Below are 19,474 nucleotides of genomic sequence, written 5' to 3'. Positions count from 1 at the left end.
GAGGGAGGGAGGGAGGGAGGGAGGGAGGACGGGAGGATATGCAGATCATCCGATTAATCTTCTTGTCTAATCCTCCGCCGCATGCTGCTCTTAAAACTCCAATAGAAACGGGGAGCTTCATCTGCATCTCCATCTGCATCGCCGCCGCCATCCTCGAGACGGCGCACGTGATGCTTTCATGCTGAATGAATGTATGTGGACGAGGTTGACGAGCCTGACACGGGCGGGCATACGCCATGCAGCAGCCAGATCCGCCGTGCTCACAGCAGCAGCATCAGCAGCATCAGCAGCATTCCCCCGCTGCTACATCGCATCTGCATGTCCACCACCGCGCTCGAGAGGATGTTCTGGGATCGCCGCCGCACGCGAACAGCCGTTGCAGGAGCCCGCGGATGATTTTGCTTGGACGCTGCCAGTGGTGTGTCCAGGATGCGGCGGCTTGAGCCAGACGGTGGACAGCGATGCGGCAGGCTTCTACAGCCCCAAGAAGCGCAACCGCCCTATGCAGACACGGGAACCCACCAGTCTCGTCAAGAAGAGGGAGGCTGAGGAGGCCGTGTGGCAGCAGGCCGTTGAGATGCTGGCACAACAGGGCCATTCTCCTCTTCCTGCTGCAACTGTAGAGACGACATCGACATCGATGAAAGCAGAGAAGACAGAAGGACCGCTGCTCTGTGACCGCTGCCATGACCTGGTTCACCAGTCTCGAGGCCAGCCAATCCTGCATCCCTCGATTGACTCGATCCGCGCCATCATCGAGTCCAGCCCGCACCGTGACAACCACATTTACCACGTTCTCGACGCTGCCGACTTTCCTATGTCGCTTATTCCCAACCTCGTCTCATCCCTCGACCTGCCACGTCTCCGCACGCAGAACCGGCGGTCGAAGAGCCGCCAGTACATCCGAGGCCGCACTGCTGATGTGTCGTTTATCATTACGCGATCAGATCTGCTTGCTCCTCGAAAGGAAGACGTCGACCGCATGATGCCATACCTGCAGGAGGTGCTGCGTGACTCTCTGGGTCGAGCTGGCAAGAATCTGCGTCTGGGCAACGTGCGATGTGTTAGTGCCAAACGCGGTTGGTGGACGCCTTCGGTTAAGGACGAAATATGGAAAAGGGGCGGAGCGGGATGGGTGGTGGGGAAGGTCAACGTGGGCAAGAGCGCTCTGTTCGAAGTTGTGTATCCCAAGGGCAGGTCTGCCAATCCGGAAGTTCAGGCCAAGCTGCAGAAGGTGCGGCAACGTGGAGCGTTGAATCCACCTATTGGCAATAGCCAGTCGTTGGACGCACTGGACCAGTCAGATGTGGCGGGTATTGGTGACAGCATGCTTGAAGCAAGTGAGTCGAGGCTGCACGAGAATCTGGAATCCCAGGTGCAATCTCCTGTCGTTTGCGAGAGAAATGCTCTGCTGAAAGTTGACTCTCAACCCGACCAACTTGAGCAGTCTGCATTGGCCGAGAACGAAATTTGGGACGAAGATGAGGATGAAACCCTCTCGATGCTGCCACCAGCGCAGCCAGAAACGGAATACCCGCATATGCCAATTGTGTCTTCACTACCTGGCACGACAGCCGCACCAATCCGCATACCATTCGGGAAAGGCAAAGGCGAACTTGTCGATCTACCTGGGGTTCAAAGAAGTTCCATGGAGACCCACATCAAACCAGAGCATAGGAGCTCACTCGTGATGACTAGAAGAATAGTTCCCGAGCAGTTCGTGCTCCATTCTGGCCGCTCTCTAGTCCTAGGTGGCATCATTCGCATCACACCCAAGACTGAGAATGTGACTTTCTTGGTCTATCCCTTTACGCAGCTAACGCCACATGCTACGAGAAACGACAAAGCTGTAGCGATACAGACTGGCATCAATGAGGATGGCAGCCCCTATGACGGTACTGTAGAGAACATCGGCACAGACACTGCCAAAAATCGAATCAAGAGTGCTGGAGTATTCACAATCCAATGGAACGCTACCAAGAAGCGAACTGGGTCTTTAACAGATCGCACTGCAGGAAAGCAGAAAGCCGACGAGTTGCCTTTCATAGTCTACAGCGCTGATGTTCTGATTGAGGGTGTGGGCTGGGTCGAGATAGCGTGTCAGGTGCGAAACAGGAAGAAAAGCCTGCTGTCTGACGCACTCTCGACTGAGCTTGGCCGAGATGTGGAGAGCAATGATGTATTGCCAGAGGTGGAAGTCTTCAGTCCAAAGGGCAAGTTCATTGGTATCAGGAGGCCTATGAATGCGTACATTACGGGCGGACCCAGGAGAATGGCAAAACATGCGAGGAGAAAGAGGCCGAGAATGAGCATTTCTTATCAAAAGAGAATGGAAGGTGGCAGAAAGGGAGGCCAAACAAAAACGCCATAAAAGCTTCTGTGGACCACAGCATGGTTATAGAGCTTTGCGGCTTCCACACTGTACTTGTGAGGAAGAACTATGTGGTCTGTAATGAGGTAGACCAGACAATGTACAAAAGTCCAAGAAGCGTTTGGTGTTGCCAGCAGGAGACACCCTTGAGAACTGACCCCAACCAAGCATTTCGATTATGGGAAATCAGATACATGACCTTAATTCTGCCAGGGATGACAAGTTGACAATATTGAGCCCTTCGAAGTGCTACTTTTAGTGGTACGAATCCCAGGATTCTCACGACAAAAGGCGGTGGGATAGGTATTGAGGCTGAGAAGACTAGGTTGTTAATAAGGGCGGCGAGAGCGTCATATGAGTGGCACCAACTATGGTGAGAAAGCAAAGGGAGACCGATGTCTCGCGAATTGATGTCGACAGATAACCGACATGCCTGCTCTTCGTTTCTTGTTCCTGCTGCTCTACATTCATCGATGCCCAGTAAAACCATGGGTCGTCCGGTGGCCTGCTCGTGGTCCTTGGGCCGCTCGTGTCTGTGTCTGAGGCTCATGTTGTTGTTCTCCGGACGCAGCTTGAGGCGTCGCTCATTGGTGGTGGCCGATGAGCCAGACTCAATGTGGCAGCTATAGGCTCGACGAAAAGCCAGAACGTATTCAAGTGCTGATAGACGAGCTTTGGGTCATGTCGAGTTCAAGGCGCAGGCGGAGTATCGTGTATGACGACGAGCAAGAATCTCGCATCTGTCCTCTTGTTAGCTCGTTGTGGCCCTAGGTTCCGATACAAATATCTCGCGCCTACCGGGCACTATGACGACCTCGTTCTTCCTCGTCCTCACGCGCAGCAGCTTGGACTCGTCGTGCTCGCCGTTCAGGTCCTCCACCATCTCAGCCGCGCTCTGGACGAACTTGTACACCAGTCGTGCCACCTCTTCGGCCTGTCTGGTGCCTTTCTTCTTGCCGTCTGGCTCGGCACCATTCGACGTCGCCGGTCTCGCCTCTTCTTCGTCTGCGCCGTCGTCGCGAGTGAGCAGCCCGGATGAGCGCACTATAGATCCCGTGTCGCGAGCGAGGATGAGGGTGCCTTGCACGCCGGTTCGCTGCGCCAAACGCGCCAGCAGACTCTCCGTCTCTGCAGATGGCGCTGGCGCTGGAGCTGCCATCGTATTGCTCATGCTCCGGTGGGTACCATCAAACCACCTCAGCTACATAGGGACCAGGTCGTTCGCTTTCAACCTGGAACTGTTGTCTGCTGTGAGCCAGTGTGAGGTACCTTAAGCTGTGTCGCCAAGCGGTCTAAGCCGCTTTAGTTCTAGTTCTCGATGCCGGTACCCGTAGGTACATAGAGGTACCTCCTACAGTAGGTAGGTACATCCTAGCGGCAAAGCGCTAAGGTACCTACATCTTCTCATACGCCGACGTACGGTATTGTCATCTAGTGCGGCCCTTCGCATTCATCACTCTCGCTTTCGACGCACTGCCCAACGGCGAGGCCCTTGACATCGCGGCAGTCTGTTACGAGTCCGGGTCCCAAGAGAACTGATGGGTTCCTCGGCCAAGAAAAAGCGGGAGAAGAAGGCCGATTTTGCGAAACCAAAGCTCAAAGTCGGAAAAGCACGACCAAAAAACACGAATGCGACCGACACCAACTTCGCGGCCAAGTCCATTGTGCTCAAGCAGCAGTCGTTGCGTGAAGGCCCGCGCGACGCTTCTGCGCTATTCGCCCACAATCTTTCCCTTTTAAGCAGCCGCAATGACACGCAGAGGAGAGATGCGCTCATCTATCTCATTACTGCTGTCGCATCTGCGCCCAGCGCATCTCTACCGAAGCCAGCGTCTGAGGTCCTGGCCAAGGCCAGTCCGTTAATACTCGACGGAAGCTCGACGGTCCGTAGCCAAGTTCTGAAACTCCTCAAGGTGTTACCCATCGCGCAGCTGGGGAGCTTGGAACAAACAGTACTCTACACCAGGGCTGGTCTCACGCACCTCTCGAGTGATATCCGCCTGATGGCATTGGACGTACTGGACTGGTTGATCCATACGAGCGGAGAGGCAGTTGTCAGCCAAGCAGGAGGGTGGGTGAAGACACTGCGCACTTTCCAGAACCTGCTATCATGGCAAGGCACGACTGCCAGCGGCACGATTCAAAATGGAAATTGGTCTGCTACAAAGACGACGACGAATCTTGGCAGCAACAAGCTTTTAGTACATCAGCTGACAACCTTGGCACGGTTCATGACTGCTGGTCTGTCCCGTACACCACCGGATTTCAAGTCCGAAGCATGGAGGACTGCAGCACTCTTCCCCCTCTGGCATGCAGACGCCCACCGAATACCGAAGAAGAGCAACCCGTATGGCTATCTCAATTTGTTCGGGGCGCCGCGCGACCTCGAGAGCGAAGTCTATGACGACGCAGAAGAGAGAATGAACGTATTTGTGGACTTGAACCTGTATGGCGCATTCCAGTTTGGAGTGCAGGAGGCCAAACGGGAGGGGGGTGAGATAGGCAGAGCCGCCAGTGCAGTTGTCAAGGCGCTCAGTCTTGTTGAGGCGAGATGAGCGGTGCGTCAGGATCTGATGGGCACAGCAGTGCCACGCAAGGCTCTGCCTGTAGTCATGGGTCGGCACCTTATCAATGCTTTCACGATGTTGCAGCAAAGTATCCAAATCTCACGCTCATGCCTCTTGCACTGCACTGGCTTGTTGTGCACCAGAGCGTACTCGGAGCTCGACTGCTGTTTCTCTCGAAGAAGGAAAAGAAAGGCGTTCGTGAGTCTCACGAGTGCGGTGATGGGGAGTCAGCTGATAGACTTTGCCGACATGACAACGATCATGGTCATCACGCTTCTGGACGCGTCGAGGCCTGTGAGAATATCGTAAATGACGGGATAAATGTCAATGGCGGGGCGTGACGACCAGGGATATATGGTGTTATTTTCGGTAAAGCTTGTGATAACGAATACCAGGTCTTGCAATAAGCTGCTGTGCATCTGCGCCACAGACACAGCCAGCACACTGCAGCTGTGTTCTCTCACACCTGGGAGCGTGAAACACGCTGATTCATTGCAAGTCTAGGACGGACCAGATGCTCCCACGAGGCAAGACTCTGCAATTAGCATGAGGCGTCTCGTTGGATCAATGCGTCACGAGTCATCTCTGCGATGCCATAGCACTTTTGTTGCTCGAAGCGCTGAAGTCGTGAGCGCGCGCAGAGAGTCGTTCGCGGAAAGGCGAGCACGTGGCTCATCTTCAATCTCCCAAGTAGGTAGGTATTTGCAGTAAACTCTGTCAGCGATGAAAATATTGAGATGAGTGGACAACGTTTCTTGAAGAATTCTTTAATTCTTTTGCTGTTCCACGGAAGCCCAGAGTGGGAAAACACATGTACCGCATATGCGAGCTGAGCTGCTGGATATGCGACGTGATTGTTATTATTATTATGCCTCATCAGCCTACCCTCGAGGGGGCAGTCGTAATAAGTACCTGTACCTACTATATGTAGTGTCGTGGTACCATCAAGTCCGGTTCGCGCAGATATATACTTCTGCGGGATTCCGCCATGTGTGCGTGGTGTGGCTAGGATATCCCTGAGTGGGACAGCGTTCGCTGTCTCGTAGCACAGCGGTGGCCACACGAATTACACGGCAGCAAAGAGTAAGGTAGCTGTACCTTAATGTAGCTGCAGTCAAGTTGCCGTATCGGACGAGAACAGTACCTCCTACCGTATGGCACGAGTGGTCGCACTCGGCAGGTCAGTCTCCGTGTCTCCGTGTGTGCGAAGAGAGGTACATGTCATACTACACGTACTGCACCACCAGTCCACCACAGCAGGACTATCGGAGGTACATGGACCTCCCAATTACCTCCGTACCTAGTCGTTGCTGCGAACGAATCGTGCGATGAAGTCGGAATGATCGACGCGGCGGACCGGCGGTTGTGAGTAGGAGGTACATAGTGCTACTAGCCTGCATAAGGTACAACGCACACGCATGCACAGATTTTCTCTGCGCAAACCTGGTTTTTCCGAACCCCAACGATGGCTTGAGAAAGTTCGGACGACCCGATGGACGAAGTCTGCTGAGAACAACAACCAATGAGATAGGGTGGTTAACAGATGAAGACCGCCTTTACACTGCAGCAAGTAGGGGTTGCAACAACGCACATGGAGATCTCCGCGATAATCATCACCACCTGCTTGCCTGGAATGATATGGAGTGTTGACCAAAGCCACCTCACGCGCACATCTTACCACTTTTAGCACCTCGCATCGCAGGTCTCACCTCCCAAAGGCTTCTACCTCCTACCTCCTAGGACGGGAGGGACCGTTTGGCTCCCATGTACATGCATTATTATTTATGTACCTACTGGTAGGTATGCACCTGCATAACTACATGTACCTGTAAGGTATTCTTTTAGATGAGCCAGGGCTCGGACAGTTTCGCTCCCACGAGCAGCGCCTCACTCGTCGCTAATTGAGTTTTTGATCTGCTGCGATACCGGCGGCGGCGGCGACGGCGATGGCGGCGGTGGAGGTGGTGGTGAATGGATGATGTGTGCAGCAGCAGATGCAGCGTTACTTGGTACGCTTGCGGAGATGAGAGGTGCGGCAGCAGCTGACGAATGAGGCGGCAGCAGCGTCGACAGTTGGACCACCTGCAGCAGATCATACAATTAAACCCTTTCAACGTTTGGTACATACAGTAGGGCGTCACCACCTCCTGTGGCAGTGTGGCCGGTGATGAAGTACAGTAGGTAGTGTCAAGTGAGAGTGATGATGAGCAGTAAACCACTCAACTCAGCTGCTGCGACGGGATGAGCGCGCGGTGATGAGTGCGGACGGGTACAGGTATGGTGTGTGCGTCGTCGGGACGGCTAGCGCTCAGCGCTGTGCTGTGACTGCTGTCTACGTGGTGGTGGTAGCACTGGTACCGTCCCGTTGGTGAAGAGATTATTATTGTCGCTTACGTGGGAGTGGGAAGCGCACGCGTTCACGACAGCAACACAGCAACACAGCAACACACACGTACACGCCCGCCCTCATGTCGCCGCCACCGGCAGCATGTCCACCGGCGGTGGTGGTGATGATGGTGGGTGTGGTGGCGGTGGTGATGGCGGCGGCATCAGCAGCACTGCAGCAGTAGGTACTTCAGGTACATACAGTACTAACCTTACCTGGTACCGTACTGTACTACAATCTTACTCTTACCTCACTCACCGCACCTCGCCTCGGGCTTACCTTTGGCGAGTATGTAGCTCCTACTAGTGAGAGGTGGTGAGAGGACGACATACATACGGTAGTCAGTAACAACCTGGAACTGCGAAGGAGCGGCCCAGGAGGTGTAGTAAGAGCCTAGTCCAGTTAATTGACAGCAGCGGACCTGCCTGCTAGTTCTCGTCCTAATCCAACTAGCTCTCGTTCTAGCCAAGCAGCGCAAGCCCACCCACTGCGCTGCCCAGCCCAAGCGAGCGTTTCGTGACGCCAGTGCCTGTTTTTGCTCCTTCTGCGCTTTCTGCCTTCCAACCTGCCTTCCTGCCTGCCTTCTTTCCTTCCTTCCTGCCTGCCTGCCTGCCTGCCTGCCTGGTGCCCGCGCCGTGCCGTGCTGTGCCGTGCTCTGCTGTGCTGTACGCTGTGCTGTGCTGTGCTGTGCTGAGCTGTGTGCTGTGTGCTGTGTGCCGGGCTTTGCTCATCAACTTTTCGTGCCTGCTTGCTTGCTTGCTGAACTGAACACCAACCGCACGCCGCCACGGTCGCCTTGCTTTCCCGCTGTTGCTTGCATACCACCACGCTCGTTTTGCCCACGAGCCCTGAACGAGTCCTAACCGAGCCTCGACGACGACGACGAAGACGACGCCGCCGGCACCGACGACGACGAGCCGACCGCCGTACGCTTGTTGTTCACCACCCGACTCCACCACCCGCGCACCCACGCAACGCTTTTGCGCGACTCCCGACAACCCTTGGGCGCAGTGACGCGGCTTCACAATACACCACGACTTTCGCACCGCGAAGCGCCGCAGAAGCTGCAGAATCAATACAAGTCACAACCGCCCGTCTACGGCCACCAGATAGTCTGGCGTGCCTTACTACATCACCGCTACAATGCCTCCGACGACGCCGCGCTTGCGGATTCTATCAGGTGCGTTGGCAGTCCCGTTCCTGCTCGAGGAAGCTCTCTTCACGCGTCTGAGCTCGCAGGGGAGTATGGTGCAGCATCCACGTCAACTACAACATTGACAACAGTAGCGGTGGCGGTGGCGGCAGCAGCAGCAGCAACATCCGCTGCCGCAGCGCTTCCTACGATGCTGTGCCACGCGTGAGAGAGCACGCCAACGGCATCCCAGCTAACCATGTGCACAGTTGGCGGCAATGCGGTCTCTGCCTTTCTCTCCTGGCGCTTGTCAGCAACACAGGCGTGCGACGTCACTCTAGTTTGGAAGAATGGCTTCGAGCAAGTGTATCAATACGGAATATCATTCAAGTACGCCACCACACACTGCCACTGTGGCCGCCCTTCGCTGACAACCTCCATCTAGATCTGACCGGTTTGGCAACGAACGATTCAAGCCAAGACATGGTGAGATATCCCCCCTCCCCCCTGGCCTCACTCCTCGCCTCTCATTTCGGCAATACTGACTGCGCGTGAATCAGTGGTGAAATCGCCCGAAGATGCTGCCGGCGCCTCACGAGCCTCCTTTGACTATGTCTTGCTTTGCGTCAAGGCGCTGCCCGATGTATATGACCTGGCCTCCGTGATCGAGTCGGTCGTGTCGCCCCAGCATACCTGCATCATCGTCAACACTACACACACCCTTGGCATCGAGTCGTATCTGGAGCAGCGTTTTCCGACCAACGTGGTGTTGTCACTCGTGTCCGGCGTGTCAATCGCACAGCTGGGCGCCAGCGAGTTCGAGCATAAAGGGTCAACGGAGCTGCATGTCGGCGCTGCGAACAAGAACCCATCAATACCCGCATCGATACAGACGGACATGGCAGAAGCGCTGTCGATGACACTCAAGTCTGGTCAGGTGGATTGCGAGGTCTCCCATAATATTCGTCAACAGCAGTACGAACGGATGATCGGGTAAGCCTGCCAGCATGCCCTCAACGATGACGTGAACTGACCACAGCAGACCAATCGCCTTTCATCCTGCCAGCGTGCTTTTCGAGACGCCCTCTCATGCAGCGCTTCTCGAGAAGACGGGAGCGCGGGCTCTCATCGCTGGAGTGGTTGACGAACTCATCACTGTCGCACGTAAACAAGGCTGCGACTTCAAGCCCGATTTCCGTGAATACACTATGGAGCAGATGATCTTGCCAGTGGAGACGAACAGTATCATGTATCAGGATTTTACAGCCAGGCGACCCATGGAAGTGGAGACCTACTTGGGCTCACCTATAAAGCTAGCGCAGGAGGTCGGTGTCCAGGTCCCACGCATCGAGACGCTGTACGCTCTTCTTCACAACTTCAACATTGTCAACCAGAGCAAACCTGTCGGTCCACCCTCTCCATCAGCACAGCCGACTCCACGCATGTCTTCCGCGCCGATCGTCCCTCCCAACCATGGATACGGCAATGGAAGACCACCGCCACCAGCGATGAACGGCAGACCCATGATGCCCAATGGCATGCGGCCGGCGAGTCGAGCTCCGAGTGCCAATGGCGGACCACCTGCGGCGCGAAGAGGACCACCTTCAATCGGTGGTTACCCTCCGCATGGCAGGATGAATGGCAATGGATATGCACCTCCTCGAGGACCTCCAATGCAGAGACGTCCATCATTCGATGGCAACGACTTGGAAGAATTCAGCCATCTGATGCTGTACGACAACGTGGCCGAGGATGGCGTGTATGACAATGGGCTACCTCTGTCCGCATCGGGTGACCTGGCTTTGCGAGAGCGTGAACTAGCTCTCCGACAGAAAGAGCTTGCAATGCGGGAACGAGAATACCACATGCGACGTGCGCCTGGTAGAGGTCCCCCTCCGCCTCGCCGGCCACAAGATTACGACGACGAGGACGACGAAGATGGCCTGGACTTCTTCGATCCGATGGCAGCTGGAGCAGCGCCTGTTGCTGACGTTGACAATCTCGACATGATGAGCGTCACTTCTAGGAGAACACGAAAGGCACCAAGCGCAAGCCAACTGCGCACCAATCCTGAGCAGTTAAGTGGAGTGCCTAATGCCGCTGTACGACACAGTCGCAACATGATGCGACGACCTGGCCCGGGAGCTCGTGCTCGAACGAGTGCCGCCATCATGGCCGATATGCCAGGCTTGCGCGAGGAACTGATGAATAACCCGCTCATGGGCTACTCATCAGACAGATTTGGCAGCGTTGACAGAATGAACATGGGCCACGAGTCAAGGGCCAACTCGCTAACAGCAGAGCGATTGAATGAATCTCAAATGAATGGCGGTATGATTGCACCGCACCCGCAGCATAATGGGTATCCCATGAACAGACGTGGCAGTCAATCACCAGGCAATCCATTGGGTCCCAGCCAGAGACCGCCGCCGGGACGCCCATCGCCCCCCAATGGCTACGGGCCACCACCACCCGATCGCAATGGTCGTCCGAGCCCGCCCGGAATGAGACAGCCAGTGCCCCGACATCCACCTGGTCATGGGAACGCCGTCGCGCCACAACAAATTGAGCAACAAACAGGGGTGAGCAATCTCTACCCACCAAAAAGCGGTCCTCCTCATCAAGTGCGGTCTCTGACAGGTTCTGCCTCTGCCAGCGCGGGGAGTGGTGATAGCAACCGCTCGGCGCCTATAGATTCCGAACCCTCTGCGCACAGCTCCAGCAGTAGTCTGGGCCCAAGACTGCAAGTTGGGGTCCGGTGAAGGCGTGAAGGCGCCGTCTAGACAGATCTTCCACCTCGCGAAGCACTGGACGTGGCACCAACGCGGCCTTCATCGCACATCTGTGCCCACAATTGCGTGTGCCCTCGCAATAAACTGATGGCATCTTTTGAGTTGCGCAACCACGGTTTCGCGTGTCGTCGATCTCTCATCGCCATTCGCGGCATTTCTATGTTATCACATCTCGCAGTCCGAGGACGACCAAGAATGTGACACATTCATAATGGACGTAATATAGACTTTTTTGGCGGATATCTGCCTTTCAGCACTTTTTGCATACGGCCACATCGTACATACATCGGCATCGAAGGACTATCGAGGACAAAGTCGAGCCTCAATAATTTGCATCACGGGCGTTTTGGGGGACGTTGGGAGCGTTCGAGAGAGAAGACAGTCATCCACGCAGCTCAGCTTCTCTCGCCTATCTTTTCTCCTTCTGCCTGCCTGCCAGCCAGTGATAGGGTGATGAGTGTTGTTGTACCTGTTGCACAATACCTAGCTGGCGGGAGCGGGAAGTTGAATTCTGTTCTTTGCGCTTTTGGCCAATCACGAAGCATTTGGATCGAAGCGGCAAGATTGTCGGACACGTGGGCGCAGGATGAGTGCGTGGCACTGGCTGGAGGGGACCGCAATGTATCGGTATTGTCTAAACAAGCCCTGATGAGAAGTTTCGTGGTATGACAGCAGCAGAGACATGCATACCGCGCGATGCATGTGCTGGTCGGTAGTCGATTAGGGGGGGGGGGGGGAACATATGAGACGAGCTTCATTGCACTGAATTTCAAGCACACTTCTTATTCTTCCATGTTTTGCATCTTGTTCGTTTGCCGTGTTCACTCATCGCCATTGGCAAAGGTGCGCAAAAAAAATTACAATAGTAGTCGTGTTCGTGACGCATGGTCTGAATGTTTGCAGCATTCTTGCTTGACAGGAGATCTCTCACACGTGGCATGTATACAGGGGGTCTGGATTCAACCAGGTCAGTTGAGTTTGGAACGCGCGCGCGCGCGCGCGCGAGAGAGATAATGAGAAAAAGAGAGAGATCAGTGCTCAAGGTACCTTGGGCAAGACTGAACTGTTGTAGTAGTTACCTAATCAAAGACCTTATTATTATTATATAACCAGGTTGGACATGTCACAGTAATGACAGTATTCATCCTGCTGCCGTATTCTTCTTCTTGGATCAAAGCACGCTCTGTATGCTGTACGGAAGCAAGTGAGGACTTGCAGCAACCTGCCTCTTTCTTGCGCAACACTGCCAAGCTGCACTGGGACTTCTTTCGAGGTGTTTCCCCTCCGTACATAGTATCTGCCATCTGCAATATACCAATGATTCATCGAGTCTCGTACGAGCTTCTCTGCAAAGTCTCTTGTGTCTGGCCATGGACATGCTGGTGTTACGTCCGCGAGAGTACCGCCCAAGGTATCAACCGGCATTGAATCATTGAGCAGCCCTTCTAGCTTGTTACACTGAGCGTACAGGTCTCGCATGCAGCTGAGTAACTCATCGCCAGCCACATGGTGGCGTTGAATGCAGGTTGCGGAGGTCAGGGAGGCTCTGGACACACTGAACATGGTGCCAAGAAGGCGCAAAGATGCGGGCTTACTGGACACCGCGGGCCACGCCAATGCTTTGTCGCACTGGCCGCTGATGCTTCTCAAGACAGTGGTCAACGTTCCCGCTGTTGCCGCCGCAGTAGCCGCATCTTGGACTTGGACATCGTACAAGATCTCCTTGGCAACCACTTCACAAGCGTGGAGCAGCGGAAGTGCTATGATCCACCCACATGCTGAGCCTAATGCACTGTTGATATATGCTGGTATAATTGTCGTCAATAACACAAGGCGAAGTATCGGTGCTCCGCTACTCCCCATTTCAGGGTCTCCGCACATGGCTGTAACCAGTTGATTGGCGAGGTATTGCTGTTGCCCGTCGACTGCAGCACGTTCGCTGACCGTTTGGATGAAGACGGCCAATTCCGTTCGTGGTCCCGATTCAGTAAGTTTGAGAGCGCAGCCCTTGAGCTTGCCGACAACGTATGTAGGGTCTGTCGCCGGCAGTGGAAACGCACTAGAGTCTGTGAAGAATTTATCGACCTGGCAGAAGTCGGCTGTATGCTGCTGTAGGTAGGAAACAACGTGCTGCACGAATTCGACGTACGCACCTTGAACATTCTTGTCCGCGACATCAATGCTCTGATATGATTGCAGCTCCTGATAATTACTCTTCATGGTTTGCATGAGCTGGCGGAGGATTTCTGCATATGCGTTTTTGATCTCGGCGAATTGGGAGGGGGCCGAATGCCTCAGATGTGCCAGGTTCTGACGCATGTTGCTGAGTACCGATGAAATCAATGAGAGCCTACGCTGCCGAAATTCATGGAGCGAGATTATGTATCGTCCAGACTTCACATCCTTGGCGAATGGCAGGTTTTCCAGCAACGGCTCCTCTTCGAGATGATGCAGGAGCGCGCTGGTCAGGACGTGCTGAAATCTCAGCATGGCCTCTCGCTCGACCAACGACATGAGCCAGCTGGATAGGATTCTTTGCCGTACTTGTTCGTTGATATTTGGCTGCTCCACAACGCGAGACATATAGAATGGCGTGAACATTCGCTTTTGCCTAGTATCACGCATCTGCATCCAGCTGTTCGGCGAGTAGTCGTCGACATAGCTTAGCCAGGTTCTTTGTTGATCGTCGACCAGGTCCCGTGCCAGGCGTACCCATATACTGACACTGCTCTCAAGGAGGGAATCATCCGGCATAGAGTCTGCTCCGAGAATGTTAGATAGAAATGAGCTCATCGGTGCTAGGAGGGTATTTGCAATCGTCGGAGTTGGCCGTCTGTAACCATCGTCTGGCGCATCGAGCTCTTCGAGTGCGCTAAAGTCACCGAACTCCTGGCTATCAGTACTGCTGATCTGACTTTCCGCGTGTCTGCGAAGGCGACCTTCTGCCTCCAGTGCAGCTTGGACGGCGTACAAGGCTTCACTGGTTGCACCAAGGAGGCGGCGCTGCGAAGGGTCGAAAAGCTCGAGTACACTCCAGAAGCCGGTGGGCTGCACCAGGGCTTGCAGTCCAGCAATACTGGTCGCCACCGCAAAGGCTCTCTTGAGGCCCGCCAGAGCATCAACAAGCGTTGATGCAATCTGTACTTGATTGTTGGCAATTGTCGCATGCAGGAAGCTTTCTGTGATGTCCGCACCGACGCCTCTGGCACGGTGAAAGTCGTGCTCTGCTTCTGACCTTGCGAGACGGTATTGGGTGGTAGTCGACCGGAGCATGTCGCAAAACCATGCCGCAAGTGGCTGCAGCTCACTGACCGGCTCATAGGTGGAAGACTGAAAGATGGTGAGCATTGTCCACGCCTTGACATTGATTTGACATGCTTTTCGATGCCAGTTGGCATGGTCAACAAGATTCCGGAGTATGACGACTCCTGGCCGGTAGCCGGGTGGCGATGCATAATACAGTGTGCAGAGCAGATCATGGTGATTACGAAGAGCATCCACATCGTCCTGCTGCATATCCTTCTCCTTCGGATACGTGCGCCCATGGGTTGGTATCATGCGATATGCGATGCTGGCGCCAATCTTGCGATCGGGGTAAACTCCCGATTCGCGCATCGCTGTCAGCGCCGTGGCGAGCATCTTCAGGAAAATGTGAAATGACAAGTCGCAGGGAAGAACATCCAGGAGCGGCCGAGTGCTGAGATCTTCCAATACAGTGAATGAGCCATGGGTCTCTTCATTGTTCAAGAGCATTCGGCTTTGCTTCGAGAAAAAGTCGTATACAGTGTAAAGTAGTGGATCGCACCTTGTCCAGTGCCATATGCTTATCAGCCTGTAGCAACGATGCAGCAACGTGCGCAGGTATGCGTTGACTGTGAAGCCACGGACACGGCTAGTATTCTCGTACAGCTCGAATGTGCGATTCATCAAGGCCCTAACCATGGTCCAATCCTCTTCAAGCCCGACTCGAGAAGAGCGAGCATCATCTTCGACGCATCCTCTCGCATCTATTCGCAGTGCTGGAAGGATCGAGAACACATATTGCCATACCCTATCCATCTCGTCGACGTTGCACATGACGGTTATGTCGGTGTTCAAACTCGCATTTGCAGTGGTCAACAAGGTCTTGAGGGGTCTATAGCCTCGTCCAATGTGATTTAATATCACGAGTGTGGCTGCGGCCGAGCAATCTGCAGCGGTTCCTTGCAAACAGCTCGATTGCACATCTCTATACCAGTCGCGTAGTGTCTGAAGTGAGCCCGTGAGGGCGAATTGGCGAAGGCTATTTGCCAACCTCAGTAGCGTATGTTCAAGCTCCTGCGTACTTCCCGTAGATACAATCCGGTGGTTGCTGAGTTGAATTGCCTGGTAAGCTAGAACGAGCTGGAACTGCAGTATTGATGATGACATGCTCGCATCCATCTTACCAGCTGCACTCCTTTCGTTGACCACTTCTTCCAAGTCCATAATAAACCGTGCTAGGCCATCGACGCATGCTTGGCGATCGACTGGGTCCACGAAAAATAGGCAGTTGGAACAGTAGCGGACCGTGGAGCGCAGAAGGTACTCGATATTCTGCCGACTGGACGCAGCGAAGCAGCTGTCCTGATCCGAAGCTCTGTGCTTCTGTAGATCTTGCAAGACACTTGCGATGAATACAGGGATACGACGAAAGTCAGCAGCCACATCTTCGTTCCAGGCTGCCCATGCTGTCATATCGCTACCAATGTGCACGTTCATCTGGCCACGCGGAGCATAAAGGCCGTGAGATGCTATATTGATAGCATCATGAAAGTCACCGCTGCCAATGAAGCCGTCTGGACGAAAGTAGTTTCCTGGTGGCAATGGCTTCACGTCGAAATCAACAGCATAGTGCCCACCGAAAGCGCCCAATCCTAGCAGTACAGGTTTTGATATGTCGGTCAATGGTTGGATGTCAACATCATCATCGGAAGGTCCCAAACTGATCTCGTTTTCCTGCCAGTGCTGAAGTGATGCAAGATCAAGTCTGTTAGCTCGTCGCTTTCGCGGCCTGTGTGGCAAGACCTGTCCGTTTCCCGAGAGTATCGCCCTTGCTGCAGACGCGCCGGAAGCGGCCTCGGATCGAATTGGGGTCACATGGTCGTCCCCAGCTTCCGAACGTCCTCGATGGAAGTATCTTGCGAGCTGGAAATCAGACGGCTGAGCATGACGACCGCGTTCCGTGACACTCTCGGTCAGGCACTGCATCCGATGCTTGAACACAAGTGCCCTGCGACCCTCATCAAATTCTCGCTGCAGAGACTCGACCTGTGCGACACGTGGGCCGCCTGATTCTGAGGTTTCGTGATGGCGTCCTGCTCGTCGGATGCTAGCATAGTTGAGTACGCGCTTTTGCTCAAACTGTGGCTGGCGAAGCCGGGGTCTTCTGACGACATTCAAAGCTTCCCCCCTGCTGGCCGGCGTCTTCGTGGCATCTTCCAAGCCTTGGTGAAGATTGGAGTCAGAAGTGGCTCTGTCGTCGGTAACAGATCCAAAAGCAGGTACTGCTTCATGAGGTTGAAATTGGGTCGAGCGTCGCGGTTCTCTCTGCTTTCGCTGGACCGCTAGAGTGCCAGCACGCCACGAATTCAGAGTTGATGTCGCTTCGCGAGTCTCATCAGCGGTATGGAGACGAATGAACTTTCGAGACGGTGAATGCCGTCCCTCATCCGGCAGATGGCGGGCTTGTCGCAATGCAAGGCGAACAAAGGGGGGCACAGCCGCAGTGGATATCGACGGTGAATTGTTGGCATCAACTATACTCATCCTGGGGACAGTGCGACGCGGACCCCTCGCACGCCTCGCCTGCCGCTCCTGAGATCTTCTCGGGTCTCGGCCACTTTGCTGACGGACCTTTCGGTCACTCAGGGCAGAGTCAATCTGGCTCGTAGTTTTGAGAAGCTTGTCAGTAATGCGTGGCTGACGCATGCTAGGCTTGCTCGATCTCGGCCGAAAACGACGACCAGCCAGCATTGCGTCCACAGAGTCATGCTCCATACTATCATCATCGACGGTCTCGCTAGGGGCAAGGGCGAGGCGATTGGCAGCAGGGCTCAAACACAACGGTGGTGACCAAGTTCGCGAATGTCGCACTGAAACGTCCGACTCGGCATCATCCTCAGACATCGGAGCCGTGTCATGAGCACCAACACTGCTCTTCCGATTTCTTGCCACTCTCTTCGCAACTCCTCGCTGCGAAGTACATCTTTTTGAAGGGACGTCGCTCAGCCGACGTCTAGCCGCTTGGCCAGGAGACTTTGGCGGGTTTTGTGCACGGAAGTCGATTTTCAGCCAGGAGGCCGGCAACACGCCTCTGATACGCTTCTGTTCGCGTTGCAGTCGAAGTGACACAGGCTCGCTATCTGATTCGGTCATTGGATCTGGAGATGCACTTCGCGCGTCGCGGAGTGTACTGCTATCTCTGTGCGGGCGCGCGAGCTGTCTTCCAGGGTTTTCGACGTCTTCTGACGAGGGGCTTGCTTTCGGCAATCTTTGCTTCACAACAGACGAGGCACGAGGGCCAGGAAGCGGAACAGGGCTGAGGCCACGGGGCCTTCGGAATCCAGAAGTTGTCAGAACACCTGGGTGCTTGAGTAGACTGGGAGTGCTGGGCCCGCTCAGCGTTGGCGGGGGGGAAATAGGCAATGAAGTCTCATCATATATCGTCTCAGCGTCCGAGCTAAGTACGTCCCCAAGATCCTGTCCCGCTCCACAATGACTGCCTTCGCCGACTCTCCTTCGCTTCGCCGACCGCTCGAGGCCAAAGTGATCATGAGTATCAGATAAGTCTGTCCCTGTGAGAGCTAGCCTGACATACGCCTGTGGACGGCCATCCAAGAGGTCGCCCGGGGCGCTTGAACTGCAAGTACGTGGCTCTGCTACCAACTGCTGACTGCTGTCGCGGTTCTCCTGACTCTCCAGATCTGGTGGTTCCACATCTACCAGACGTACTGGCTTGATTCCACGCTCCTTGCATTGTTTCTGGTATTTCGCTTTATCGATCAGGTACGGATGCAACTGAATCTCCTTGCGGGCGCGTAGACTTCGGTGACTTGTAGATGGACCCAGGACCATCACCTTCTCGCGGATCACGGAGTCATCATTCAGCTGCTCTGTGTCTGCAGTGGGTCTGCGCGTGAGTGCTGCGGAGTCTCGCGTCTCGAAGTACGCAGGCGGCGAGACGTCACGTTCACTGAGTAGCGAGGAAGATGCAGTAGAGGAAGCTCTTCGACTCACAGCGGCGAACTCGTCCCGTACCTTTGAACAATTCTCATCATCACTAACAAGAGTGGAGGTTAGGCTCGTGTTGATGGCAATTTCATGTAGCGAAGGTGTCGAGGGTGGTAGATCGAGGGGCGTTTTCGAAGAACTTGATGCCGTGTCCAATGTAGATGGATCCACTGCAGCCTCGGGCCTAGTAACGAAGGGGCTCGGCATATCTGGAGCACCAGCGCTGCTTGCCCTTGCGGCATGTAGCGCAGTGTCATGTTCGCGTGTTGTGGTTGCGGCCTCGGCACGCGCAGGAGGGTTTGATATCGAAGCGATTTTGGCCAGCACAGCGCGTTCTTCGGCGGCATGGATGCTGGCTGGCAACGAGCTTCGAAGACGCCTTCCTGCGAATGCCTCCACTTCTGATGGCCGTGGCTTTTTCGTGGGTCGTGTCAGCTTTCCCTTCCTCCCATAAGTAGCCGCCACCGGCGCTGGACGCCAGGCAATCTCATCCTCATCCTCTTCGGCCAACATGGGTCTCGGGCGTGCCTCCACCTCGTGGCCATTATTCACAGTGTGCTCGATGCTCTTGTCGGCTCTGGCGCGTTTGTGTGGCCGTTCTGGACTTGGACTGGTGCTCAGAGCGGCGAGGTCTTCATCGTCTTCGGAGTCCTCGACCTCGCCACGATGCTGCCACCGCTTCATCTGGTATATCGGGCATATCTAGCTGTGGCTCGGTAGTGCGCTGAGTGCCAGTAATGCAGCATATGGCTCGGGCGTGGGAGTGTGTGTAGGTACGGTAGGTATGAAGGTATTCACGTTGTCGAACGGAGCCGCGTCGGGTTGTGAGTTAGGTTGACGCGCCTTGCCTCCATTCGAGCTTGGGCCGTTCGTACGTCACGCGGGTCAAGTTCGCTACGAAACACCCCCAGGACCCAGGTGCCTGTGTACTACCTACATATAGTAGCAATTCCACTACTCCAGCTATACATTTAC

General features: G+C 54.8%; 5 protein-coding genes across 5 annotated transcripts; 3 read left to right on the top strand and 2 right to left on the bottom strand.

Moving 5' to 3' along the window:
• Positions 1 to 116: 116 nt before the first annotated feature.
• On the top strand, positions 117 to 2,483 carry SEPMUDRAFT_146227 (uncharacterized protein). The gene has a single exon (XM_016903527.1). The coding sequence runs from the start codon at positions 179 to 181 to the stop codon at positions 2,369 to 2,371; it is 2,193 nt and encodes a 730-aa protein (XP_016765256.1). The 5' UTR covers positions 117 to 178; the 3' UTR covers positions 2,372 to 2,483.
• Positions 2,484 to 2,500: 17 nt separating this feature from the next.
• SEPMUDRAFT_122550 (uncharacterized protein) lies at positions 2,501 to 3,594 on the bottom strand. Its single transcript, XM_016901779.1, has 2 exons — positions 3,170 to 3,594; positions 2,501 to 3,111 (listed from the first exon to the last, which is right to left on the bottom strand). Exons 1-2 carry the CDS (start codon positions 3,528 to 3,530, stop codon positions 3,062 to 3,064), a joined length of 411 nt encoding a protein of 136 aa, XP_016765255.1. The 5' UTR covers positions 3,531 to 3,594; the 3' UTR covers positions 2,501 to 3,061.
• Positions 3,595 to 3,869: 275 nt separating this feature from the next.
• Positions 3,870 to 5,685, top strand: SEPMUDRAFT_146225 (uncharacterized protein). Its single transcript, XM_016903526.1, has one exon. It carries the CDS (start codon positions 3,910 to 3,912, stop codon positions 4,924 to 4,926), a length of 1,017 nt encoding a protein of 338 aa, XP_016765254.1. The 5' UTR covers positions 3,870 to 3,909; the 3' UTR covers positions 4,927 to 5,685.
• Positions 5,686 to 7,948: 2,263 nt separating this feature from the next.
• On the top strand, positions 7,949 to 12,022 carry SEPMUDRAFT_146223 (uncharacterized protein). Its single transcript, XM_016903525.1, has 6 exons — positions 7,949 to 8,504; positions 8,726 to 8,846; positions 8,902 to 8,942; positions 9,017 to 9,449; positions 9,499 to 11,038; positions 11,113 to 12,022. The coding sequence occupies exons 1-6, from the start codon at positions 8,468 to 8,470 to the stop codon at positions 11,125 to 11,127; spliced, it is 2,187 nt and encodes a 728-aa protein (XP_016765253.1). The 5' UTR covers positions 7,949 to 8,467; the 3' UTR covers positions 11,128 to 12,022.
• A 308-nt stretch (positions 12,023 to 12,330) lies between these two features.
• SEPMUDRAFT_160463 (uncharacterized protein) lies at positions 12,331 to 19,225 on the bottom strand. The gene is made up of 4 exons (XM_016907896.1): positions 18,221 to 19,225; positions 16,661 to 17,623; positions 12,652 to 16,636; positions 12,331 to 12,627 (listed from the first exon to the last, which is right to left on the bottom strand). Exons 1-4 carry the CDS (start codon positions 19,181 to 19,183, stop codon positions 12,350 to 12,352), a joined length of 6,189 nt encoding a protein of 2,062 aa, XP_016765252.1. The 5' UTR covers positions 19,184 to 19,225; the 3' UTR covers positions 12,331 to 12,349.
• Positions 19,226 to 19,474: the final 249 nt, after the last annotated feature.

This window comes from Sphaerulina musiva, assembly GCF_000320565.1.
Source record: "Sphaerulina musiva SO2202 unplaced genomic scaffold SEPMUscaffold_1, whole genome shotgun sequence".
NCBI lineage: Eukaryota > Fungi > Ascomycota > Dothideomycetes > Mycosphaerellales > Mycosphaerellaceae > Sphaerulina > Sphaerulina musiva.
Note: the sequence above shows the minus strand (reverse complement) of the source record. Positions and strands in the feature narration are given on the sequence as shown.

Excerpts from the sequence above, each read along its gene's own strand:
- SEPMUDRAFT_146227 (XM_016903527.1), top strand. The coding sequence starts at position 179 with ATGCTGAATGAATGTATGTGGACGAGGTTGACGAGCCTGACACGGGCG.
- SEPMUDRAFT_122550 (XM_016901779.1), bottom strand. The coding sequence starts at position 3,530 with ATGGCAGCTCCAGCGCCAGCGCCATCTGCAGAGACGGAGAGTCTGCTG. Across the intron at positions 3,112-3,169 it reads CGAGGTCGTCATAGTGCCCG|ATGCGAGATTCTTGCTCGTC; the intron begins GTAGGCGCGAGA and ends ACAAGAGGACAG.
- SEPMUDRAFT_160463 (XM_016907896.1), bottom strand. The coding sequence starts at position 19,183 with ATGAAGCGGTGGCAGCATCGTGGCGAGGTCGAGGACTCCGAAGACGAT. Across the intron at positions 16,637-16,660 it reads GGGGGGAAGCTTTGAATGTC|CCACAGTTTGAGCAAAAGCG; the intron begins GTCAGAAGACCC and ends CGGCTTCGCCAG. Across the intron at positions 12,628-12,651 it reads GCCGGTTGATACCTTGGGCG|CATGTCCATGGCCAGACACA; the intron begins GTACTCTCGCGG and ends ACGTAACACCAG.
- SEPMUDRAFT_146223 (XM_016903525.1), top strand. The coding sequence starts at position 8,468 with ATGCCTCCGACGACGCCGCGCTTGCGGATTCTATCAG. Across the intron at positions 8,505-8,725 it reads GCGCTTGCGGATTCTATCAG|TTGGCGGCAATGCGGTCTCT; the intron begins GTGCGTTGGCAG and ends CCATGTGCACAG. Across the intron at positions 9,450-9,498 it reads CAGTACGAACGGATGATCGG|ACCAATCGCCTTTCATCCTG; the intron begins GTAAGCCTGCCA and ends TGACCACAGCAG.
- SEPMUDRAFT_146225 (XM_016903526.1), top strand. The coding sequence starts at position 3,910 with ATGGGTTCCTCGGCCAAGAAAAAGCGGGAGAAGAAGGCCGATTTTGCG.